Raw genomic sequence first — 27143 nt, 5'->3', positions numbered from 1 at the left:
AGGTCTTGAAGTGAGCATGGTGGAAGGCTCGCACTTCGCCGCTGCCGCCCCAACCGCCTGCTCGGCAGGCCTTCGCCGTTGATTACCAGCAGGAGCTTCGCGCGGTGGGCGATGCGGAGGCATCGGCGCTATGGATCGTCTCTCAGTGAGGATACTGCTGCCGATGTTGATCGCCGATGTCCTTTGCGGTACTCTGGTAAGCTCTATACCGCTTCGCCAGCTTCATGCAAGATCATGATCTTACACTTCGAAATGCGTGCGTATTGTTGTTTACAAAAACATAAAAAGGAGAAAAATGAAAAGTGAACTAGAAAGCAGCACGATGAAATGGGGCGACGACACCTACCAAAGTTATAAAAAAATATATACGTATGCTGGATAATTTGGTGTTCTTTATTTTTGTCTAGTGCGCTGTCTTGGACAATGCTTCGTTGCGGCATGGGAAGCGCCCAAGCATATAAAAAAAAAAAATTAACCTTGGACGGTGTCCTTATCCCTCTCTATCGTGGTTCTTCCAGAGTAGAAAATGTGTCGTCAGTCCCTTGATAAAAAGAAAAAAAAAATAGTACCCCGTTGCTTGAATGAGAGTGATTCCATGTGTGCGGGACTTATAGCGGGAACTGATCTCATCTGAAAGTGAACGAACTATTTAGGCCCTAGCCTATCACGATAAGTTGAAATTAGGACAGCATTAGTAAATGAAGTACGAAAAAATGCCGGCGCAGGGCTACACTAAATTTTGCAAAGAAACGTTAGCTAGCTGCTGAAGACTCGATCCATGGCGTTCAATGCAGAAGTCCGAACTTGTGCAGAGGAAGGTGTGCATCCTACTCGTGTGCGCTTGCGATCACGTTGTCGTGTAAAAGTGCGCTTTTCGCAAGATACTATGCACTCTAAAATACAACGTTACGGTTCTGCAACACAGTTCAGTTCTGCATATACCTTCCGCTTTTCAAAACGGTGATCTCTGTTTGACCAGTAAGTAAACATCTCTAGGAAGCGTCGCCGTTGTTAAAGGATTATTCTGGCGACTAAATCAGCTAGTTGCCATAGTTTACGTGGGGCACGGTTTTCGTACTTCGCATTATGGGTCTCCAGTCCATAAGTATAGTATGCCGGCATACCAACTTAGTCGGTGTCGACGGTTATACTTTTCGAATATGTCTAACAAGTACGGATATATCTGAGGTGTTATACTTCAGTACTACCTCGACAATAATGTTATGCAGAGCTTGCGTTGTTACATTGTTCGCAATGTGTATTTGACACACGAGCACACCTGTAAACGTTTCTGGTTTCCTATTGCCGTTCTTGCGACCCTCTATAAGGCACTGTACAGCAGCTATTACAGCTTCTGATTGTGTTCTTTCGTTTTTTAACAGGAAGCGAGTGACAGAAATAAAGTGTTTCATTTTAGACACTTATTTTTGCGCTAATAAAGTTCTGGTAAGGGTCCCTGTGCTTCGGGAAGGCAGCAAATGATGGTTATATGTTTGTGAGGCGGGCTAGTTCTCCCAACGATTAAGTGACTGCATGGTGAGAATGAGGCGCTGCTGGCGGTATTAGTCATGTTTAGGTATTAGTAGGTATAGTAGTATGTACTGTAGGAACGTTCATGCGTTAGAAGCGTCCCAGATCTGCCGGTATTCTCTTGTGATGGTAATACGCATATGCTAGGACAGGCTTTCCTAGTTATATTAGGACACGAGTAGCAGACCTCTTGTATACCGCCACTGAGTGCAGATCAGATTAGGTACCCATGCTGGGTAACCGCGTAACGTAGTGTTTCGTGTTGAGCTTGTTAGTTGTACACTGTTACAGGGGAGCAGATTATAAAAATTCGACGAAGGTGAAGACACAAACAGCGCAGTGTTTCTTTCTTTGGGGAAAATGTCTCATTTTTTTCGGAAAACAGATTTTTAATACTGATAACCGGAACAAACCAAGAAAACCACAGTTACGAATTGCTTCTGATGTCGCAATCGCTCACGCAAAGCGTCGGCTCTTTTTCGACAAGGTTGCAGAAGTGCAGCTTACGCAACTTTCACCCGCGCGCGCTGCTTGAGAAAGCAGCCTCGATATTTTCTCCGGCAAGCGCTACATTTGTTTCTAGAAAGAATACAACGTAACTAGAATCCTAAAGATAATCCTATACAATACGAGGACCTTCGCGACTGCAAGACCGTCCTCTACGATCTCTACAAATCAAGATAACGGGAGCAAGAGGCACGGTGCCAACAGAAAAAGACAGTTCCAAGCAGCACACGGGCGCGAAGAAAAGGAGAACGGAAATTACGGCACCAACGCTCTTGAATAAGTGGCCGCGGTAAAAGGGCGAGGCAGCGTGGGAAGGCGAAAACCGGGCGGAGAAGTCGCGTCACACTCGGCACAAAACCTCTCGGACACGCGCCGCCAGCGAAAACTGTCACGGCTGCTTGCATTCCCCGGGCAGATAAAAACGGCTCTCCTGTCGCCCTCAGAGTCTTTGGGCAACAAAACCCATTTTTCGCGCATGGCCGACGCCGTTGGCCCTCGGATCGCCGAAGGGGACGCCGCGCACTTTACCGGGACGCGGTCGAGAAGCGAGGGGAAAGTGTAGTCAGCCCCAAGGCGGACGAGCGACTCCAGCATGCACTGCGAAAGTGGTGTTGGCTTTCGCACTGCAGGCTGGCAGTAAGGGTAAAAGCAGACCAATTCAGGCTGGTGCTTGCAAACAAATAAGCAGCTTTAGAACAGGGAGATGAAGATGGCATAGAGGTAATGAACGAAACCGTGACTAGGCTGACATCAGGAGCAGCAAATGAAGTGGGAGGTAAGGCGCCAAGGCAACCAGTAGGTAAGCTCTCGCAAGTAACAAAGGACCAAATAAAGAAACGACAAAGCATGAGAGTGTCCAACTCAAGAGATCAGATTGAATTCGCGGAACTGTCAGAACTGATCAACCAGGAGAAAGTAAGGGATACTCGAAATTATAGCGTCAGAAAGACTGAGGAAGCAGTAAGAAATGGACGCAGCATGAAATCACTGAAAAGAAAACTTGGCTAGGACAAGCCAAGATGTATGCACTGAAAGATGAGCAGGGTAATATCATCAGCAGTTTCGAATATAGAGTAAAGGCAGCTGAATAATTGTATACTGACTTGTACTGCGCCCAGAGCAGCAATGCTACCTTCACTCTTCATTCAACCATCGTTCGGTATAGTTATGAAGAGGATACGGAGGCTGCTTCTATATCTAGCGATGAAGCTAGAAGGACCTTGAAAGACATGAACAGGGGAAAAGTGGCAGAAGAAAATGGAATAACAGACGATTTAATCAAAGTTGGAGGAGATATCGCGCTTGAAAAGCTTGCAGCCCTTTATACGAAATGTCTCACGACTTCAAGGGTTCCAGAGAATTGAAAGAATGCCAACATTATACTAATCCACAAAAAGGGAGACGTTGAAGAATTGAAAGTCATAGGCCTATTTGCTTACTTTCAGTATTGTATAAAATATTCACCAAGATAATTTCCAATAGAATGAGGGAAACACTTGTCTTCAGTTAACCAAGAGAACAGGCTGGCTTCGGAAGGAATACTCTACAATGGATCACACCCATGTCATCGATCAGGAAATCGAGAAATCCGCAAAGTACAATCAGCCTCTCTATGTGGGTTTCGTATATTATTAAAATGCATTTGATTCAGTAGAGATACCAGTAGCCCTAGAGGCATTACGTAATCAAGGAGTACAGGAGGCATAGGTGAATATCTTGTGAAAACTCTACAAAGATTACACAGCTACCTTGGTTCTCTACAAGAAAAGCAGAAAGATACCTATAAAGAAAGAGGTCAGACAAGGAGACACAATCTCTTCAATGCTATTCACTGCGTGCTTGGAACAAGCATTCAAGCCATTAAACAAGCAAAGCTTAGAAGTGGGGATCAACGTCGAATATCTCAGCAACCTTCAGCTTGCAGATGACATTGTCCTGTTCAGCAACACTGGGGACTAGGAGGAGGGAGGAGGAGGAAAGAGAAAAGAAGAAGGCTGGGAGGTTAACCAGAATAACGTCCGGTTGGCTACCCTACACCGGGGGAATGGGAAAGGGGAAAGCAAAGATCACAGGGTGAGAGAGGGGACGAATTACAACAAATGACTGAGGACCTTAATATAAAGAGTGCAAGATTGGGGTTGAAGATTAATATGCAGGAGACAAAGATAGTGCTGAATAGTCTGGAAAGGGAACAAGAATACTAGATTGCCAGTCAGCCTCTAGAGTCTGTGAAGGAGTACGTTTACCTATAGGTCAATTACTCACAGGGGACACTGATCATAAGAAAATGTACAGATGAATAAAAATGGGTTGTAGTGCATACGGCAGACACTGCCAGATCCTGACTGGAAGCTTACCATTATCATTAAAAAGAAAGGTGTACAATCAATGCATTCTACCGGTGCTAGCATATGCGGCAGAATCTTCGAGACTGACAAAGAAGGTCGAGAACAAGTTAAGAGCGATGGAACGAAGAATGTTAGGCGTAACATTAAGAGACAGGAAGAGAGCGGTGTAGATCAGAGAACAAACGGGGATAGCCGATATTTTAACTGACATTAAGAGAAAAAAAATGGAGCTGGGCAGGCCATGTAATGCGTAGGATGGATAACCGAGGAACTATTGCAGTTACAGAATGGGCGCCAAGAGAAGGGAAGCGCAGTCGAGGACGGCAGAAAACTAGGTGGGGTGATGAAATTAGGAAGTTCGCAGGCGCCAGTTGGAATCAGTTGGCGAAGCACAGAAGATCAGTAGACATAAAATAGGCATATGCAGGTAGCTAGATGGTTTTCAATGAAAACTGGAGAAGTTAGCGTAGCGGCACGCCCATGTCATGGTACTCCAGATGAATAAGACAAATACACCAGCACTGGACACGCAACACTCGCACGACATATGCATTCGAACGCCTGCCATCGGGCGGATGACAGTTTTTTCACTTTCATGCAACTTCATTCGCATTGCGGGTCTTCGTAAAACTGTTTTGGTATACTAAAGTACCTCGATGAGGCCAGTGTCTTGCCGGCAGGTTGTAAGAGTCTTCGTAGTTCAGGGATGCGCAGACGAAACTTGTGCATGTCCTGAGTACCTGTTGCAGCTGAGGGCGTGATCCGGGCCCAGTCGCATGTTCAGATTGGACGCTAGGGTGGTCCTTTCGAATTAGAAGAGGTTGCAAGAGCATATTAAGTGAAGTACGTCCCCTTGTACATAACACCTGAATCACAGTGTGGCAGTACTATCCTCCTAAACTTCATTGTATAGCAGTGATGCCCGAACTGCTTAACAGCCAGAAGCTCTACCGATTGCCTCTCCATCCTCGTGCCCCAACGGAATTTCACTTTCGATACATTTTCGTAACTGCAAGTACTCTCTGCCGTAGTTCTTTGAAGGACGCGTGTCATTCGAAGTGACAAAGCTGCCGAAGAGGCCGTTACGACGAGTGACCCCGGATTTAACAGCGTCGCGCTGACATTTCGGGGAAAAGAACCTGACGTACATGACATACAGACGTTGTTCAAGTAATAACTTAGAGGTCTGCAGTTGACTCTCCAATTTAAAGAGTGGAGATAAGCTTGTAGTGGTGAGCACTCAGATCATGTACTTCATGGGAGCCTGAGAAAAAAAAGTCAAGTCCTCCGTATTATTCAAGTGAATATTCGCTGAGAAAAGGTTATAATATTTTGTTCAGGATATAGTTGGTTAATTCAACAAAATTTGTCAATTTGGCGAAATATTGAAAGCGATAGCAAGGTTTAGAGTTGTTCTGAAATTGTCTGAGAACGCTGGCGAGATGAGAAGCCGCGCATACCTGCCAACTTACCCGAATTTTTCGTAACGTTTAAAAATCAACGCCCATTCTACGATTTTACAAATGTTGCGTTAAGTTATACGAAAAGTAAATTATGCTCGTGAATAAAAATAATTAAAAAAGGCTCTGAAAGGGTGATAATATGGGCGGTGTAATGTTGCATAAGTAATGCGCTCAAGAAAAAAAATACAATCGTACCTAGGCCGCCCTTTCTCGGCAGTGCAAGGCGCCTTATACCAGAAGGGTACTTGCTTCGAGCAAGTTTATAAACAGACAAATCTGAAGCACTCGAAGTAGGCAGCAGCAAAGTCGCTGAAGATGAATGTGGTCTAACAACAACCTGCTGCGTCAGGTGTGTTGCTTCTAGTGTGCGGCGCCTAACGGTTAATAAAATGCATATGTAGCTACAACAAAAACGTGTGGGCCCATGGCAAAAGCGTGACGGTGCTTGGACTTGAGTTCACCGCTCTTAATTGGAGCCAAACGCACTTCGCGTCTCTGAATCCATTCCAATCCTCCAAGCGCGTGTACAGCGCATGCACCGCCGGTAGCAGGACAGCACGCCAACGGCGATGGCACAAGTGAGCCTCGAGCGTAGGTATTATTGCTATCGGAATAAGAACAGAAGCGAACCGCACCAAGCGAAGTGGGACGATAAAGAAGTGGCACGTGTAGGACACGAAATGTGTTAGCCCTCGTCAAATGTGTTACCTCTTTCGGCGTACCCGTTCGCCTTCGCGAAGTTAACTTCATTTTTGCAGAGCAGAGGGCTTGCGGGACCAGAAGCCACCCTTGAAAAAGTCATTTTATCCAATAAAATGTCGGAACATCACTCGTTGCATCGACGCGACCTGCATTTGGGACTAACCATAGTTCCAAGGTTGTCCAGTCATGTGCCGGCAGAATAAGTAAACCCGCGGATTTTAAGAACAAGAAAGGGGGTTCCCGTCGGCCTCATTGGCTGTTTTCATTAAAAAGAAAAGACCAAGTTTACCGGTGTTTCTCGTGTTGCTGGTCGAGATATATATTTCTAGCGGACACATCTCGCAAGCATGATGCCCTCTGTGCAGGCTGTGCTAGCGAGTACTCCCATCGTACCGTCAACGCTGCCGCCTTTTGCGACGGGCGCGAAGTGGCCGGTGAACGGCACCACGGTGACGGAAGCAGCATCACGGCAGCAGAAAGGCGCCACAACGTCGGTCAACGTCGTCAACGTCACGTCGCCTGACGCCAACGCGACGTCGATACCAGAGGAGAGCGAACGCGTTCTCAAGCACCTGATGCGTCTGATGGACACGCTAAATCACGTGCCGTACCTGGAGGCGCTCTCTCGCGGTCCTTCACACGGCAAGGACGGGATACCGGTCATTAAGGAGGCCGTCAAAGAGCTCAGAGTGGGAGAGCACGACAACGCCACGTTGAGCGTCACGCTGTACGAGTCGCCGCAGGAGGGCGGTAAGAGCGAACTCATTATTATTATTATGCGTTGCATATTGCAATCACTCAGTTCAGCCCTTGGGCGCGGCCGGGCAGCCACCATTGAGGGTATGAGCCATTGTTCATTGCTGCGCGTCTCATATCTCATATGTGGGTCTATTCTCTTTTAAGTTTGCTATGTTTGTTATTAATTTGCTTCTATTTTTATGCGTTGCATATTGCAATCACTCAGTTCAGCCCTTGGGCGCGGCCGGGCAGCTACCATTGACCTTTAGCGCAACCACGTGACGTGACGTCACGACAGCCGGAGGAAAAGCTGGGCCCCAACTCGCGCAATATGCAACGCATTCTTGGCTTAACCAAGCTAAGGCTGGCCATTTTTTTTTACTCTCGTATGCGAATTTGTCACTGTGGTTTCGGTATACTTGACGTGCGGAGTAACTCCTTCTGAAACGTGACTTGGCTTTGCTATTCCGGGCAGTCGGATTACACCATACCTTTAACTTCGCCATTTTCTCCATCAGTTCTTCAGACAGAGCGACTGTGCTCTCTCTGAAGAGCTGACAGGAGGTCATATGTTTGCGTTTCTGAAAAGCTGAAGACGCAAACGTGGCGGAATTCGACTATATGGTGGAATTGTAGAGTGTGAACAATAACAGCCTTTCCATAAATGCAACGAAAATCCTAGAGCACACACCTTTGATAAAAAACGATTTGTGAAAATAAAACAAGAAATAAAATATTTGAAGAAAAAATATGAGGTTTATATATATGCATGTAGGCATAATACAAATCGGAGCTGTTGACCAGAGGAGCATACCTTTGGCCTGCTACTCCAGAATTTCCGTAGAATATTTCCCATCTGATGGCTATTTGTTCTTGCACACGAGTGTAAAAGGGGTGATACTGGCTACCGTACATTAATAAGTACGCGGTTTCTGCCAAAAAAGAAAGTCGCCGCACCTTCGCGGTGAAAGCCCACGCACTGTTTTTCTTTTACGCGGGCTTATTACTAGATTCTTACTAGCACCAGTATTACTCTTCGTCTGAGCAAGTCTTTCTAAAGTGTAGGCCTAGTTCGTTTCATTCGATAAAACAGTTACTGAGGCACACTTTTTGTTCAGATTAGCGTAAATGAGAGCAACGAATCGAGGTTCGAATTCCCAAAGCTTTCGGTTAGTAACTTCTGCTTGCCACTGACCGAACACCTTCTCTAACTACATGTCCAAAATCGTGACTGCCTGACATTTGCTTTTACGAACAGTTCTCGCGTAAGGACAATTTTGTGAATACGGGCCCAGATTAATCGAAGAGTATTTCTTCGCTCCCAGTCTAGACAAACAGGTGACGTTCTTGAATATCCATTCACTTTTTCTTGAAGGGGAGGCTCTGCCAACAATGCAGAAGGAATTCATATTTGTGCATCCACCGACCAACGCGTCTCAAGATTTGGCTCCGGCAGCGGGAAGCCTGCACGGACACGTCTCACCACACATAGGGCAACACAGGTAAGGTTGCTTCCCGGTGCTACACCTATTATACCGTGTGTACCAGCTAAAGTTAGCTAAGCTCCACAATGAAAAAAAAAATGTTAGAAAAAGATGCTGCAAGATACAATTTTAAAACCTACGGGGCGTTTGATCGTCAAGGGCGTGACGACCGAACAGCGTATAGGTCTTCAGATCGTATCCTGCCCCGTGTTTTTAAATCTTTTGTTTCGTTGAACAGCTTGGCTAACCTTGGCCGGGATACCCTATATATCAAATGCCATTCGCAATGCTGCTTCGTGGCGAAAATGTTTCACAACATTCAAGACACGACAAATGTATGAGCTGGCAATGTGGGAAAACATTTCGAACTCTGTTATGTACGTACCGACTTTAATCTCTGCAAGCGTCCAGCCCGCAGCTGTGGCTCGCAGAAGCGGTCGCAAAGCTGAAATTGAAATGTAAAACCGCTCGCGTACTTAGAATTAAGAGTGCCCGCTAAAGGACCCAAACCAAGCCCCATGACAAATCTCGGCTATGCACCGGAAGCTGTAGGGCGCCGTCTATGGAGCGTCTTAAAGCAAGAATTTTTCATATTGGCTGGTTATTAGAGTGGACAGGAGAAATTGAAATGTCACATTGCCATGCTGCCGGGAGGCGAACTTCACTGCCCAAGTACACTTTTACATCGAAGCCGTATGTGGCTAGGGCTTGTCCGTTGTCCGCGAACAACCCGCGAACTAATTCGTTGGCGCCCCTCGATGCAACAGCGCGAACGCGCTCGTGCCCCTGCTCACGCGTTCGCCGTCGTCGTCGTCTCCTTCCACAGCGTGCTCCGTTGCCGCCAAGGAGGATACATAAAAATTTTTATGTATCCTCCTTGGTTGCCGCTCATCATTCCGGCGTAGAATTTCACTTCTCTTCTGTTGTAACTAGAGCGACGCTGTCACAGATGTTGTGGGAGTGTCGGGTTACATCAGCTACAATGGCAGTAGCTCCGGAGGCTCTTGCGTCGAAGTGGGCCGCCGCTCTGCGCAGCTCCAACCTCAAGACACAAGAGTCGGCGACGAGGCAAGGCCTCGAAGTCCCCTCATGGGAGACCTGAGCCCGAGTCGTCAAATTTGCCGGATTCAGAATAAAGTTGTTTCCATCCATCCATCGTCGTAATGGGAAGGCAACGTTTACGGGGGTATGATCCATGCATTGGCAAGAGGAAACTATAATCATCATCATCATAGTTGTCATCGCCAACTGTCTTCCTCAGCAGTGGCTCGAGCTCGAGCATTGTCGTCTTCTTCCACAGCTGGCTCGTTTGCGGCCCTCGGCGCAACACGCTAGACTGCGCTCTCGCCTATGCTCGCGCGTTCATCGTAGTCGTCTTCTTCCACAGCTAGTTCCGTTACGCCGCGGTTGTCTCCACTCTGTACGGAGAGGCGGACGAGGAGGGCATCGAGGCCTCCTACAGCAGCCGTCGGAGAAGAACGCCGTTCGTCCCTCGCCTGACAAATAGAGGACGTTGGCCTGAGTTCCCTGCCTCGCGCGCGACAGGAGAGGGCACGCATCCGGGCTGCGTACCTCGCTCGAGCACGCGAGATTGCACCGCATTCGCCGGCTCAGCCTCACACGCTTTCACTCATACGGAACCTCACGGCAATGCTCGTACCTGTGTTCAAAATGATATCCTCTGTGTCGTGTGCTACACGGCTTCGATGACCATCCACCTTCACAGAGGGGAATGGGTGATGAACCTTTTTTTTTCTTCTGGAGTCCATGAGACTTTTCTTCCTTGCCTTCTTTCCATAGCAGAGCAGAGGAACCACGTCACGTCTACGCCGTGGCAAAGAAAAAAATACAGCAGGTGGGGCACCTGCTGTATTTTTTTCTCTGTCTCTTTTTGATGCATGGCACACTCTCACTGACCGCATTGTTCATTCTACATTGAACAATTTAGCGAAATCCCGTATCGTAATCGGTGGCGTTTGAGGCAATGCGCATTACGTAGATGCATTTGTGCGTGTGACTCTCTGGCTGTACGGGGATTCATCGAGAGACCGTTCTCACACCGGGCTGCCACTTGATATTTTTAATACACGATTGCCACCACGTGCTCTGGGTGCCGCACTTCCCTGTCTACAATGCCCGAACCTGGCGAGGGACATTTTTTAAAGAATTCGAAGTGGTAAAATTTAACTTCGAGCTACTGCACAACAACGTACTTTCTACGTCACAGCACAACAGAGTGACGCAACAGCTGAACAACAGTTCGTATTACTTATTAACCCTTCACTTTTAGTAGCATGCCAGACATGAGGATAGACTGATGTAGCTCTGCTGTCCCTGTTTTTGCCCTCCGTCGCGCCTCGTATTAACAGAGACCGCGCGCCAACAGTACGCAATCAAGAGAAAGCATTGCAACAGCAAAGCTGTCTTCTCTCTGTCCCCATTTCGACACTGGATTTCAAAATTAATCTGGAGCCCTCCACTATACTGCCTGTCTCGCAGCCCGTGCGCTGCAGCTTAACGTTAAGCTTCATCGATGAACTATTTGCACGCTTGAACGCAGCGCTGGAGGCCTCGAGAGCCAGGGCTACCGTTACGGCCAGTGGGCCACCGGTGGCCAGAGCCAGCAGCACGAGCAGCACGGTCGCCAGCGCGAGGGCGGCGCACACCGCCACCTGGAAGACGCCCGGGCCAGGGTGCACAAGGAGCGAGGCCACGACAAGGGCGGTCAGGCCGAGCGCAAGTACAGGGTCCGAACCGAGATCGAGTACTTCGAGAGGGGTGAGCGAGCCCTTGCCTCGTCCCGACTTGATGGAAGAGACCATTTTTGCAATGCCGGCCTCGTAATGCTAATCGCAGCAGAGGGCGACTAAGGCACTGCTATAATTCTTAAGTGCAGCAGAATTGACTATTCTTGTGGACAAGACAAGCCTTTATTGGTGTTCGTTATGTTCCGCATAATCATCTGCTGCGTTAATTTATGCATGATGATCGTGGCCTACTGCCATCGTGTGTCTCAGCGTTCACTGTTTCTGTACTTTCTTTCTATATTTACACCTCTCCCTTCCCGCCTTTCTCCTTTCCCTCGTTTTTCTCTTTAACTCTGGGTGTACCTATAGGAGGTCAACATGACAGTTAACGGCGGATTTGCGGTCGACACCACCTATTGTCGCCTCCTTCTGCCGGGAAAATCAAAAGCGTACCACGGGACCTATCTCCGGCATAAATGCTACTCTGCAGATATCTGCAAGCGAGGCTTAAAATCGCACATCTGCTATCGTTGTTCGAACACCGGCTATTTTCATATTGGACCCATTTGTACATCGTTCTAGTTTTGTTGAATGAAGAGGGTAAGCGGTTCTGATGGCGACGACATGTGCTGAAAGTACCGGTCACATTAAGGATGTTGTGATTTTTCTAAAAGAACTGGAATGTGATGGGTATAGATATGATACATATGAGATACGTGGGTGAGCAGAAGTCACAGAGGAGCGAGTAAAATGAGGGCAGGATGGCCAGTACTCCTGCCGATAAGACACTCGATTGCTGTCTGCGCATTATGTTCTCATGGTTTCATCTACTGTTAACCTTCCTCTGTGGCACGTTTGCGTGCGACATGACCTCGTTGTTACGCAGAGAAATTCAAGGACGACGAGCACCACAAGCTGAAGGCGGCCCACCGGAGCAAAACGAGCACCGACGCCATCAAGGGCGCCGACAGGTTCGCATCGCAAGGGCACCAGAGCCACCAGAGGCATCTCGGTGGTGGCTACGCACAGGGAACCCACGTAGGTTTTCATGCGAGGTGAACGGCCTGAAAGAGCACGCGAATTATGTGATGCGACAGACGATACACGACAAGTGCGCTTCGCCGCGAGTATAACATCATCATCATCATCATCATCATCATCATCATCATCATGATCAGGATCATCATCATCATCCTGGTTACGCCCACTGCAGGGCAAAGGCCGATCCCATACTTCTCCAACTACCCCGGTCATGTACTGATTGCGGTACATGTTGTCCTTGCATGTTGTCCTTGCAAACTTAATCTCATCTGCCCACCTAACTTTCTGCCGCCCCCTGCTACGCTTGCATTCCCTTGGAGTATATATCCCGCGAGTATATATCTTGACCTAAACAAAATGGGGGATATCAGGCTACGCTCGTGAAGTAAGGCGCCAGCGGGCTGGCTGGCGCCAGCATCTTTGACGCGGTCCGTACTTTGCGCCATCCGAGCTTTCAAAACGCCTCTCTCACTGCCGACCGAATTTTGCAAGCAGGCTTTCACATGCACATGACTTGAAGATCCTTACTTTCCTTTTCTTCATTTTAAAAGCAACAAAACAACCACTAATCATTATTAATTCAACATGCTACTAGCGGGAGCTCAGTCACGTTGATCAGGGAAGTAGTGTGCGTGGGAAAGCCTGCTTGCGGAATTTCACGTATCATCTATAAAAGTTTTAGCTTACCGCGATGCGGCCATCCGCCACAGCTATCCGCGCTGGCAGTACGCCATCTACGCATGTGAACCAACTTTGACGTACACATGTGTGACGCTTCGTGGTTGTCGTAGTGGGTGGTGCATCACGCTATAGTAAAAACACTTTGTTCCGCGAAAAGTTCATGACTAGATGAAATGTGTGTGTGTCCGGCAATTACGTTGTTATCACAGTTCTTTTCTCGCTTAGAGCGGCTTTATTTACTAAGGTGGCTGACCGCCGTGATCTGTGGGTTAAGTTCACACTTTCTTTCGCGTGGATTGTGAGCTGCAAATAGCACGCGACTTAGAAACGAGAATTGAACTTAGACAGGAGTTTGCGCACATGTAGTCTTTTCTGTAGTACTACTGTGTTGCGTGGAGAAGAGTGCAGAAGGCGCGATAGTGCTCGTAAGCAACAAGAACCTGCCCTTGATGTCTCCTTGAATACCAGCAAACTACTTCTCCCGCTCTTATTTTTCAGAATAATTGAGGAACACAGGGTTTAAGCCTTCCGGAGTGATGCCACTCTCCCCTGAAAGCGACATTTGTGCTAAAGTGTTGCTTCTTAAGTGACCTCATCGATGCTGTCTTGATTCAGTTTATTTTGCCTTCTTGTTTTGACGTTTTCATGATATGCGTCACTCCTCATGATGCATTGTTCTCGTGCCTGGCACGTTCGTTGTTTCCCCGTTTCTTGCTTTAATTAGTACGTACTCCCAGCGTGGAGTAGGAGGTCAGAGGCATTTCAGTCAGGCCTGCCTCTCTACCTTTCTGTCATTAAAATTCGTCCTTGTTGCGTTCCTTTCTTATTCAAATCCTGATCTCCCTTTCTCTTGACGGGAGCAGCCGCGTTGTGTGTGTCTAAATGTTTCCGCGATTAGCAAAAAGCAGCGTGACGTTCCCGCAGAGTGCGCTTCGTTTTTACCCAAACCCATGTTTCACCAAAGAATCCTTTCGTCACCCTGCAGCACGCCGTGGGCGCTGGGTACGCACCCGTATACGTTCATGGTGCACCAGCTACTGGCGGCAGCAAGGGAATAGACGGTGGCAGCAGGGGGTTCTCCCAGAAGGACGCGCAGAACCACGAGGAGTACCACCACGAGGCTGGATCGCAGGGTTTCACCGACAAGGACAAAGGCCACCAGCGTGCCGGATGGAGGGAGCGTGGCTACCGCATCATCGCGGAGAAAGAGTACGTCGACAAAGGTGAGGCGAGTCTGCCCTCGACGGTCTAATCTAAAGAAACCATGCGGATTCGACGCAGCGTTGAAATCCAAATGACGCGAAGCTTGTCCGAGTTAGCGAGGTAGCAGTGGTCACGGATGACGCTCGCATGTTGTCGTTGCCTATGGCCATTTATCCGCCTGTATCAAGGTGACGAAGGCGGCGTTCACGCGATGCTTGCGGATAAAATAATGGCAGTGAGAGGAGTATGCGCAGGAAAATACAAAACGCCCCTAAGTATACTACCTGTTTGTTTGATAATGTCTTTATTGCGTTTTTTCGAGAGGGCAATTCCACTCTGGACTATCTTTCCTCCGCCGAAAGGGAACGGAAATGGTGGGGGCTGCTGTCAAGGTAAGGTAAAGCTAGGTGGTAGGAAGGTGACACAGGAGTTTAGCTCCTCTGTTCTTGCCATGAAGGTGATGGGGCAATCTTCTCCGCTAAAATCCCAGAAGTATACACCCTCACACGGGAATCCGGAACCAGGATTCAACTTAGGAGAGACGGTCACGTCACCATTAGCTTTTGGGGAACTTTCACCCAATCACAGTAGGTTTCCCGTCGATACTCCACCGTTATTGTCGCGAACACGCTCCGTCGTTGTTGGTCGAGAATGGTGCATTCCCTTCCCAAGTTATGCGTTCTGCAATTCGTGATGTTGAAGGAAGAACATTGAACGTCGCAAAAATGGGTCTATACCCGTTGTGTCACGGCGGCGAAAATCCATTCTGAGGGAGTGACCTAAGCATGGGCTGTCGCACATACCCGGTGGCCTAAGTTTCTCTTTATTCGGCAAGAAACGTGCCTATACGTACCTACGTCAAACCCCGGAGGTTTAGGCAAGAGAAGCTTCACTGTATTATCGACCCGCTATGACTGCTGCTCGCATTCGAGATTCCATGATGCCAGCTTCCTAGCAAGAAGGGTACAGGAGATCCCAAACAAAGAACATGACTGCTCTAGCTAGGCTGTTGAGCGTGGCTGGTGAGAGAAAGAGATACATATATATCGTTTTAGAAAATCAGTTCTGATGGAAGCCCGCAAGCTCGAGGAAAGTTCACTAAGGAAAAAAAAAAAAACTGTCATCCACTCGGGTGTAGCACGAAGCTACAAAAGAAACCTATACGCAGAAAGAAAGCGCCGCAGTTGAAGGAAGCCTCCCAATCGGGTAGATGACAATTTTCCCTCTCATAAATCTTTCTAATAAATGAAAAGCGAACAGGTCGGCCGAAGGAGCATTGTCAATGGCCTGCTACGCTGCATAGGTCGACGTCGGTAGGAAAGGGAAAAGAAAAGATAGTAAAGGAAAACAATGGGCTGGTGAGAAATCGGAAGGTGCACTGCGAGCTCAGTGCTTTGACCGACTGCTTAATCTGGAGGCACAGATCAAAAACTCCGAGATGCAAGCGAGGCCCTGGACGGCCATTAAATTGTGTTCTCTCTCACTTTGGAGGCGTTCGCGGGTTGCCGCAATTTGTGGGACTTCAAATAAATAAATAAATAAATAAATAAATAAATAAATAAATAAGAAAGAAAGAAAGAAAGAAAGGAAAAAGAAAGAAAGGAAAAAGAAAGAAAGAAAGAAAGAAAGAAAGAAAGAAAGGACGGACGGACGGACGGACGGATGGACGGACGGATGGATGGATGGACGGATGGATGGATGGATGGATGGATGGATGGATGGATGGATGGATGGATGGATGGATGGATGGATGGATGGATGGATGGATGGATAGATAGATAGATAGATAGAACGGCAGGGATGCTACCGACTCAGCTCGCATGGTGCAGAAAACAGGACAGAGTTAAGGCACGTTGGAGATGCACACGAGCTGGAGTGTTCATCAATCACGGAGAGCTTCAAGATCTGCAGAGGTACTGAAATTCTTAGAAGGAGGAACTCAAGGCCTACAGTGACAGGCAAGTTTCCGAAGTTACCGCTTGCAGCACATTCAATACGTCGGCAGGCATGTGAGTTTTGAAACGTACGTTAACATATGCGCCATAAACTCTCTCAGGTTAATAGCAGCATGTCGCATACACGTCCTTCTTGCGCCTAGCGACTACAGCCAGTGGTCGGTGCGTTCGGGTGACCGAGAATGGATAGCTGAAAAAGTAATGCTGAATTTTAATCCAGCACAAATACAATTTTTTGCACCGCTTTTTGAACAACCGTAAGCAACAATAAGTTAGCTGCGATTGTTTACGAGGTCATTATTAAAGCATTCCCTAAAACCTGCACTCTCCTAAGAATTTTGCTGAAAATCCAGGTATCCTGCTGGATTTCCTGCCAGATTTGCTACAGCGTCAACAGGCAACAGCTTTTTTTACCGTGGCATGATATCGAGGCATTGGTATTAATACAACGCAAGCTTTCCTTGTTTTTTTGCTCAAACAGACGCAGAGCCCTTTAGTATTCAAAGGAAACATTGAGGACATAGAAAATAAGCTTTGCAAACGCTTCATCAAAATCATTCAATGCAATTTAAACAGTAAAATGCACAGCAGAAGTCTCGGGTTCTTCCCCCTGGTGCAGGAGGCTTGCGAACTAAATTGGTCAGTGCCATTTTGAGGCACTTTCGCAGATAAACGACAATAACAGTCGCGTTGAGTATCGCACGTTATTTATTCGTCATGATGGAGGTCATCCCATCTTGCTTCCACTTCTTTCTGCTGCTGGTTCCCTGTCTGGTTCACGTTCGCTTGGCTACGAGAGAGCCACGTGACGAGCCATAGAAAACGACCGACGGAAACAGAACTTCGGGCTTACTGAGCTTGCTTATGAATGACCGGTCACAAGAGAATGAGATTCTGTGTCGAATTTCGGCGGCTGCTTGCACGTCAGGCGAGGTGTCTCGTGCCTTTTTACGAAGGGTCGTATTTTCGTGCTTCTTCCGCCGCTGCTGCGAAAGCGCTGCTGCAGCGTCGAACGTGCGTTTCCACAACAGGTCGCGGACGTAGTACGACGGGTAGTACGACATGCTGGCGGACGTAGTAGGACGTGACCCAGCACCTGCCGCCGCCTTTCTTATGGTGCTTGCTTCCTCCTCCACCGCTGATGCTGGAGGAGCGGCTGTTCTCTGACCGCTGCTGACGGTTTGCAGCCCCTGCTATTGGGTTTGGGGACAAACTCAATGGCTCCTTCCGGCGCGCTGTAGCAGCCTTGCTGTGCGGTTGCCTGACGGTGAACGGAGTACTGACGTTACCTTGTGGCGGCGGGAAATCTTCGGATTGTCTAATACTCCGCAAAATCGTGGTGGTGATGTCCGGGGGCGCTGCCGGCTTCGCTGACCTCGCCCTAGTAGCGTACGAGTGGGCGACGCCTTTAGAGGTTACCGCACGGGTCCGCCTCGCGGAGGAAGCCTTGTGCGCAGATCTTGCCCCACCATCGCACACGTCCTTTACGGGTGGTGGAGCAACTGGAGCCTTGGTGGTTGTGTCCCTCGGGCGTCGCCGACTCTGATGACCTCGTCCTGGTAGCGTTCGAGTCAGCGACGCCTTTGCAGGTTGTCGCATGGGTCCGCCTTGAGGAGAAAGCCTCGTGCGCAGATGTATTGTCACCATCGCCCACGTATTTCTTGGGTGGTGGTTCTTCTGAGGTCTTTCTCACCTTGCGCGAACTGGTGGTGGTTGTGTTCCTCGGCGTCGCCGACTTCGATGATCTCGCCCTGGTAGCGTTCGAGTCAGCGACGCCTTTGCAGGTTGTCGCATGGGTCCGCCTTGAGGAGAAAGCCTCGTGCGCAGATGTATTGTCACCATCGCCCACGTATTTCTTGGGTGGTGGTTCTTCTGAGGTCTTTCTCACCTTGCGCGAACTGGTGGTGGTTGTGTTCCTCGGCGTCACCGACTTCGATGATCTCGCCCTGGTAGCGTTCGAGTCAGCGACGCCTTTGCAGGTTGTCGCATGGGTCCGCCTTGAGGAGAAAGCCTCGTGCGCAGATGTATTGTCACCATCGCCCACGTATTTCTTGGGTGGTGGTTCTTCTGAGGTCTTTCTCACCTTGCGCGAACTGGTGGTGGTTGTGTTCCTCTGCGTCGCCGACTTCGATGATCTCGCCCTGGTAGCGTTCGAGTCAGCGACGCCTTTGCAGGTTGTCGCATGGGTCCGCCTTGAGGAGAAAGCCTCGTGCGCAGATGTATTGTCACCATCGCCCACGTATTTCTTGGGTGGTGGTTCTTCTGAGGTCTTTCTCACCTTGCGCGAACTGGTGGTGGTTGTGTTCCTCGGCGTCGCCGACTTCGATGATCTCGCCCTGGTAGCGTTCGAGTCAGCGACGCCTTTGCAGGTTGTCGCATGGGTCCGCCTTGAGGAGAAAGCCTCGTGCGCAGATGTATTGTCACCATCGCCCACGTATTTCTTGGGTGGTGGTTCTTCTGAGGTGTTTCTCACCTTGCGCGAACTGGTGGTGGTTGTGTTCCTCTGCGTCGCCGACTTCGATGATCTCGCCCTGGTAGCGTTCGAGTCAGCGACGCCTTTGCAGGTTGTCGCATGGGTCCGCCTTGAGGAGGAAGCCTCGTGCGCAGATGTATTGTCACCATCGCCCACGTATGTTTTGGGTGGCGGTTCTTCTGAGGTCTTTCTCACCCTGCGCGAACTCGTGGTGGTTGTGTCCCTCGGCGTCGCCGACTTCGATGATCTCGCCCTGGTAGCGTTCGAGTCAGCGACGCCTTTGCAGGTTGTCGCATGGGTCCGCCTTGAGGAGAAAGCCTCGTGCGCAGATGTATTGTCACCATCGCCCACGTATTTTTTGGGTGGCGGTTCTTCTGAGGTCTTTCTCACCCTGCGCGAACTCGTGGTGGTTGTGTCCCTCGGCGTCGCCGACTTCGATGATCTCGCCCTGGTAGCGTTCGAGTCAGCGACGCCTTTGCAGGTTGTCGCATGGGTCCGCCTTGAAGAGAAAGCCTCGTGCGCAGATGTATTGTCACCATCGCCCACGTATTTCTTGGGTGGTGGTTCTTCTGAGGTGTTTCTCACCTTGCGCGAACTGGTGGTGGTTGTGTTCCTCGGCGTCGCCGACTTCGATGATCTCGCCCTGGTAGCGTTCGAGTCAGCGACGCCTTTGCAGGTTGTCGCATGGGTCCGCCTTGAGGAGAAAGCCTCGTGCGCAGATGTATTGTCACCATCGCCCACGTATTTCTTGGGTGGTGGTTCTTCTGAGGTCTTTCTCACCTTGCGCGAACTGGTGGTGGTTGTGTTCCTCGGCGTCGCCGACTTCGATGATCTCGCCCTGGTAGCGTTCGAGTCAGCGACGCCTTTGCAGGTTGTCGCATGGGTCCGCCTTGAGGAGAAAGCCTCGTGCGCAGGTGTATTGTCACCATCGCCCACGTATTTCTTGGGTGGTGGTTCTTCTGAGGTCTTTCTCACCTTGCGCGAACTGGTGGTGGTTGTGTTCCTCGGCGTCACCGACTTCGATGATCTCGCCCTGGTAGCGTTCGAGTCAGCGACGCCTTTGCAGGTTGTCGCATGGGTCCGCCTTGAGGAGAAAGCCTCGTGCGCAGATGTATTGTCACCATCGCCCACGTATTTCTTGGGTGGTGGTTCTTCTGAGGTCTTTCTCACCTTGCGCGAACTGGTGGTGGTTGTGTTCCTCTGCGTCGCCGACTTCGATGATCTCGCCCTGGTAGCGTTCGAGTCAGCGACGCCTTTGCAGGTTGTCGCATGGGTCCGCCTTGAGGAGAAAGCCTCGTGCGCAGATGTATTGTCACCATCGCCCACGTATTTCTTGGGTGGTGGTTCTTCTGAGGTCTTTCTCACCTTGCGCGAACTGGTGGTGGTTGTGTTCCTCGGCGTCGCCGACTTCGATGATCTCGCCCTGGTAGCGTTCGAGTCAGCGACGCCTTTGCAGGTTGTCGCATGGGTCCGCCTTGAGGAGAAAGCCTCGTGCGCAGATGTATTGTCACCATCGCCCACGTATTTCTTGGGTGGTGGTTCTTCTGAGGTGTTTCTCACCTTGCGCGAACTGGTGGTGGTTGTGTTCCTCTGCGTCGCCGACTTCGATGATCTCGCCCTGGTAGCGTTCGAGTCAGCGACGCCTTTGCAGGTTGTCGCATGGGTCCGCCTTGAGGAGGAAGCCTCGTGCGCAGATGTATTGTCACCATCGCCCACGTATGTTTTGGGTGGCGGTTCTTCTGAGGTCTTTCTCACCCTGCGCGAACTCGTGGTGGTTGTGTCCCTCGGCGTCGCCGACTTCGATGATCTCGCCCTGGTAGCGTTCGAGTCAGCGACGCCTTTGCAGGTTGTCGCATGGGTCCGCCTTGAGGAGAAAGCCTCGTGCGCAGATGTATTGTCACCATCGCCCACGTATTTTTTGGGTGGCGGTTCTTCTGAGGTCTTTCTCACCCTGCGCGAACTCGTGGTGGTTGTGTCCCTCGGCGTCGCCGACTTCGATGATCTCGCCCTGGTAGCGTTCGAGTCAGCGACGCCTTTGCAGGTTGTCGCATGGGTCCGCCTTGAGGAGGAAGCCTTGTGCGCAGTTGTATTGTCACCGTCGCCCACGTACTTTTTGGATGGCGGTTCTTCTGAGGTCTTTTTCGCGAACTCGTGGCGATTGTGTCGCTCGGTGTCGCCGACTGCGATGATCTCGCCCTGATAGCGTTAGAGTCGGCGACGCCTTTAGAGGTTACGGCACGGGTCCGCCTTGCGGAGGAAGCCTCGCTCGTAGATCTGGCGCCACCGTCGCCCATGTCACTCTTGGGAGGTAGAGTACCGGCAGCGTTTTTGATTCTTCGAGAAGTTGCGATGACGTTCTTGAGGGTCACCTTCAGCGACCTGACCCTAGTTGCTTTCGGTACGGCGGCGTGCGTCGATGATGTTGGACAAATCAACGTGGCGGAAGGTTTATATTGCACAGGCTTTGCGGATTCGCCGACAGCAACTAACTGCTGTTGAGTGCGTACGCTACTCAACTGATGGTCCTCCACGACGACCGGCGCTTGATATTCGGCCTTCCGTATTGTGGACATGCAGGGCTCTTGGCAGTGTCGTCTAATGCGATATCGGCCGTTGCTTTCTCGTCGACTGAAAGGAGCGTTGAGGGACATCCGCCGGTACTGGAATGAACTATGCAATGGCGGTGTTGTTGTTGTTGTTGTTGTAGCCTGTGGCACGTGTGGCTCCTACCCACGATGGGGGATTGGCCAAGAAATGGATGGATTATTCCAAAATATTTTATAGCATAAATTTCCTATTATCTATGGGAATAGCATTGAATAGGGTTGAATAACCGGCTAAAATAAAATCAGGAAGGTGCTGTTGAATGGGGAATAATTAATTTAAAAGTAATAATAAAAAATAGAATTTAGCAGGGCATTCGTTTAGATTCTGTAAGGAATGTTTGGACAGCGAAGCATGCATCCCTGTGGCTGAAACCCAAAGTGGACGCCCCGAACGAAAGAATTGCAGGTTCTGTCAAATCCAGGCCAATTCTTCTAAATGGCATCTCCAACAATCTTTTTCTTAACGCAGCAAAGCGGCGACAAGATAGAAGATAGTGCTGTATCGTCTCCTCCTCCTCACAAAAAGAACAAAGGGGAGAGGGAACCAAACCCGACCTGTGTAAATAGAAATTTAGGGAGGGAATGCGGCAGCGTAATTTGGTGAGGCAGACCTCAAGCATCTTTGTATAACAAGAATCGCTATGCCAGGGAAATGCCAGGTGTTTATGATGGCGGTGAGTCGAACGCTCCTGCACGGTGTGCGCGCGATGCTCGCACTATTTTCCCTTTTCTTCCTTTTCCGATTCGGAGACCGGCTAGTCAAAGCTGCGCCTCTAGAAAATATATTTTTTAGACAAACATAGCAAGAAAAATGAGAAGACGGAAATAAAATAAAATAAATAATATAAAAGAGAAGTAGTGAGAAGAAGAAGAAAGAGAAGAGAAGAAGAAGAAGAAGAAGATAGAAGATATATTCCTAAGTGTTGATTTGGTTTTATGCTACGTGAATAACTGCCATATATACTCGACTAAGGGCCGCACTCATGTAAGAGACACATTTCGAACTTGGCCGTCCGAAATTTGAAGACAAAATAAGACGTCGAAAAAAAAAAGGGCGTCTGGCGTGCACTTTCTCCAGAAATCGCCGTCAAAAGCTTTGGGGACATAGGCATATATAATTACATGGGAGGCACTGAGCGCGACTGTATCCCTTAAACCATGATTGTGCTGCCTAACCGAGCATGAGCAGTAGCAACAGCTAGACAGCGGTTATGAGGACTTGATGGCCCACAAGTGAACCACATGTATTACGCAAAGGACAGGAAATTTGGATTGAAATGGACTGCCCCGTGTAGGAGCCACATCTGTCAAAATTGCGAAGCAAAAAGTGAAAAATTTGCTGCTATTATACGAGTTTATAGGGTATGTTAATACCCTATAAAATTAGTTACGATTGTGTGATGGGCAGACGGAAACCATAGAAAGGAAGGCCCGGCATTGATGCTTGAAATGGAGTGCATATAGCAACGAACCCATCTACTGAAGTAGCCGCGCAACTCTTAAAAGTATCTACAAGTGGCAACGGCGCAACATTGAGAAACGCGAAAGAACATGAAATAATTAGTTCATTGGTTTTGGAGGCATGCGGAAATAGCGCAATGAACAGAAGAGTTCGAACTTGGGCTTGTTGTTGCATCATTACCGAAAGAAAACAGCGCGCAAACAACGAGGTCCATGACAAAGAGGACAGAAACCACAGCGCTAAACTTGGCTGATCGCTGTGGCGCCGACTATGCCTTGATTCACGTTCTTTGTTCTCTATATTTTTTTCACAGTGAACAATTCTGCAGATTCATGAGCGGAGGTGAAAACTGTGCCCAAAAAGACGACATTGGAGCTGTATAATATAACGTCTGTCAAAGGCAGCGTCGAACACTGCTTCGTGTCAGACCAAACACAGGACTGTGCAGGCAAAATAATGTTCACGAACTTGGAAAAAGCTTTCAGGAGTGTGGTAGTCATAAAGAGACATATTTAGCAACGATAGGAGGAATAACATTGTATTCAATCACAGCTAATGCCGATGAAGCGAGAAAGACTGCACATTTCAAATCAAGAGGCCAATGCTCGCGCGCCTGAGAACGTTCGCTTGTTTTCACCGCCACAGGTAACACTGTGTAAGCAGTTTGTGTTTTGGGGCGAAAGTAAAGTACTGACAGAGTACTTGATGCGTGTGCCCTACAAGCTGCGCAATTGTTTAAGAATTTTCTCGCAGTATTTGTTGTCATTTTATATCCAGGAATTTGTCGCAATCGGCAGATTCCAATCGCAATCGTCGTGTGGTGGTGCAATCACTGTTTTTATTCTTAATACTCTATCATACGGGTGGTATAGCTTAGTCACACAGGGTGCTAGGTGATTATTGCTACCAAAGAATGATGCGAGTCAATTCTCAAGCCTGACAGAACCTAACAATTGAAACCGATTGCAATCACGACACTTGAATTCCAGTCACCTGGGATGCACGAGCGCTGTGGTTTACACTAAAGAAAAACAGAGGGGGGGGGGGGGGAGGTAGGCAAAACAGGGCAGCATAGTAATAATATTTCCACCTCATCTTTCAGACAAACATCACGACAAAGCCTACGGTGTCGACAACCAGGAGCAAGGGCATCGACTCAAGTCCCAGGGGCAGCACGGTCACAAGCAGGGACACGACGACATAAAGAAGGCAAAGGAACACTACAGTCGTGGCGTGCACGACTCGGCGCACCACGAAAAGGCTCACAAGAACAGCAGGGATACCTACGCAAATATTTACCAAATAGATGGCTCCGCAGTGCATGCCGTGGGCCCACGTGACCACCTCTCAAGTTCCACAGACAAAGTAGCCGAACTCGAAGCTGGAAATGCAACTAAGCCTCCCGACGATGAAACCAGACGAAAGAAAATCATTCGAATTCGAGTTCTAAGCAAGACGCCTGGCGTCGCTTCGGTCAGGATCGGGGGACAAGCCGTGAACGTGGCACCTGGAACCGCGGGTAAATATGAAGGTCCGGAAGGCGACGTCGTGGAGCCTTCGGGACAGGTCTCGCCGCCCGGAGGCTTTTCCGAAATAGACAACTCTGGTCGTAGCGCTCAGAGTGTCGCAGGCGGCATGTCCACAGATTCGGAAGCAACGCCAAAGAAGCACTTCATTCCCATGGAAGTGCTGGCAAGCCTCTACACGAACGTGCGAGGTGCCAAACCATTAGCCGTCACAGGAGAGGAGCCGAACGTGAACAACCAGCATTATTACGTCGGTGAAATTCATCACCCGGCTGTACATAATCCGGGTTCCGTCAACAGCCGTGCGCTGTACAATGAAAAGTCTTTCCAGGCCGTCGCCGCAAATCCTGGGTTACAAGATGAAAACGGGGATCACAGGAATTCACATTATGGAACAGAAACATACCGCCCTCCTTCGAACGTTTACATTGCCGGACCTCCGGCACATCGTCCACCGAGTGCTGAAACAGGAGGGCGAACTCACTACGCGCATCAAAAATATATTCCCGGACCTCCATCTAGATTGACGGCCCCAAATCAAGGAAGTTACCAAGCTCAAACAAACGTTGGCACGGTCGAAGGGACGGGCGGGCGCTACTTCGAGCCTAACTCAGAAATAGCGGTCAATGCAGGATCGCCTCACACTGCAACTTCTGTAGATCAGGATGGCAAGAGCTTGCCGCTTAACAAGGACGAAGACCCAACGAATTCTTACAGGAACACAGGCGTGCTAAGCGTAGACCAGGTTCCCGCGGCACTTGCGGTTCTCAGTCCGTCTCAAAATACCCGTGCGGCCGGATACTCCCAACATCCAAGTAACGCTCCGGCCCCTTTCGGGCTCCGGCAGCAGCCTCATGTGCCACTTGTGAGAGCTCACGATCACAGATATCCCAGCGAAGTCGCCTCGCGCCCAGACATTCCTTACACCAATCCTTACAGCGCCGACACGGCTGTTGTCATTCCAAGTCGAGATGTTGGAGCAGTCCCAGACGTTCAGGTATCCGCTTACCCAGTGTACGTCGAAGGGGCGGCTATCCAGCCAGAAATTTACAGAACACCATTAGAAAAACCTGGAGTTCAAGGCAGCTACTCGCCTAGTGTGGCCACTGGCGTAAGCGGTTATCACGGGGTGTATAACCCCGATGTGGATCATTATGTCCATGTCTACCCGGGCGTGCAGGAGGCGTCGCAGATAGTACCGGTGGGGCAAGAGAAAGACGGGAGATCAAAGCACCTTTTTAAGACGTTCGAGGACAAAAATATAAGCGATTCACCTACATCGCTGGCATCAGCAAATGGTGAAAGTGGCAGCGACAAGCAACTTAACGACGCCAGTGCGAGGAATGTGGAGGAAATAGACGTCGCCGGCAAGCTGTCAACCTGCCAAGAAGAAAACTGCACACTACCCATAGAAAAATCTCGTTTGAGCCAGTTAGCCCTCGCGAAGGCGAGGGATGTCATCAGGCACTTCGACAAAATGAAGAACCCGTTCAGAGACTGCAAAAACGGAGCTTGTAGTCAGGGTCGAAAATGCAGGGGCAAGGAGCTGGCAAGCGGCATGTGTTCGTCGAAGAAGGAAAGCTCGATGGCGTCGCCTGTGAACGGGTTCGACAATACCGGGAAGGAGAGCAGGGATTACGGACGTTCGAAGGGCAGTTCCGACGAGGAGTTGAATTCTGAGGCGACGGAGGAAAGTGGCGAGCGTAGGGAAGGTCAAAACGACGCGGTATCAAAGCCGAGTACCATGGAAGAGCAAGCGATGATGACTGCCAACGCTCAACTAAAGGCTGCTCGGCCGACTCTTGAAGGCATGGGGTACATACTGGACGTAGAGACACGGACCAAGAAAACCGTGTATCCCAACAAGATGATCAAGATCGTCAAGAAAAATTACTTCAGCCAACCGCTGCGTCTGAGTTCCGGGCGAAATGTTCAAGACGATGGCCTGTGGCATGCCAAGACGTCGGCGAGTTGACAACCAGCAGGTTGGAATGGATTTTGACTACGCCTGCCTGACTGAAGTGGTCTACATAGAGGTTTAGAGTGGTGTAAATATCTCGTTCCTGATGCAGTTACGTTTATAAAAAATACAATATTGCCATCGATGTCATGACTGTTGAAAACTGCAGTAGAAAAAAAAAGAGCAAATAAAGAAAACTAAAGGACCTACTTTGCGGATCAAATTATATAACGAAGGTACACCTCATGTTTACTGGCGTCCACAATGTTGCACCGGCTTACTGCGTTTTGACAACTACAAACGTACGTACGTATTTTGACTGGTTCAGGCCGGTATTGCTGGGTGTCACGCTTAATGCGCTCGTCCTCGTCAGATCAACGAAGGTGAGCAACATTATACGTATAGGAAACCACTTGGGAGCGCTGAGTACTCATAGCTGCCCTTCTGCCATGGAAGAGTTGACGTGTAGCTGTGCGCCTAGATCGAGACATAAAACGGTGTCAATGGCAAGCGAGTTCTTCACACCTCAGCAACATCTTACGTCGGGCTTGTTCATACACGCGGACATGGAAGGAAGCAAGGAGATGCGCCAAGATCAGAGATGGGCTTTGGGCAAGCTGTGCTAGTTACTGGTACTTTACTGGTTGGCCCAGCCACCTTCCTGTCGCTTTGTCTATGTCTGCTTCTCGATTTTTTCTACTTTCAAGTTTGCTGGCA

At 49.3% G+C, this 27143-nt stretch overlaps 1 protein-coding gene across 1 annotated transcript; it reads left to right on the top strand.

The window, feature by feature from the left end:
* Positions 1-26771, top strand: LOC135911637 (uncharacterized). Its single transcript, XM_065443978.2, has 7 exons — positions 1-196; positions 6916-7300; positions 8664-8790; positions 11333-11550; positions 12406-12557; positions 14227-14464; positions 24043-26771. Exons 1-7 carry the CDS (start codon positions 131-133, stop codon positions 26439-26441), a joined length of 3585 nt encoding a protein of 1194 aa, XP_065300050.1. The 5' UTR covers positions 1-130; the 3' UTR covers positions 26442-26771.
* Positions 26772-27143: the final 372 nt, after the last annotated feature.

The sequence above is a fragment of the Dermacentor albipictus genome, chromosome 5, assembly GCF_038994185.2.
Source record: "Dermacentor albipictus isolate Rhodes 1998 colony chromosome 5, USDA_Dalb.pri_finalv2, whole genome shotgun sequence".
NCBI classification, from domain to species: Eukaryota; Metazoa; Arthropoda; class Arachnida; order Ixodida; family Ixodidae; genus Dermacentor; species Dermacentor albipictus.
The sequence above is the reverse complement of the archived record's forward strand: the minus strand, read 5'-3'. Positions and strand labels throughout refer to the sequence as shown.

Coding starts and splice junctions, on each gene's coding strand:
- LOC135911637 (XM_065443978.2), top strand. CDS start 131: ATGGATCGTCTCTCAGTGAGGATACTGCTGCCGATGTTGATCGCCGAT. Junction 11,551..12,405: donor GATCGAGTACTTCGAGAGGG/GTGAGCGAGCCC, acceptor GTTGTTACGCAG/AGAAATTCAAGGACGACGAG. Junction 12,558..14,226: donor GCTACGCACAGGGAACCCAC/GTAGGTTTTCAT, acceptor GTCACCCTGCAG/CACGCCGTGGGCGCTGGGTA.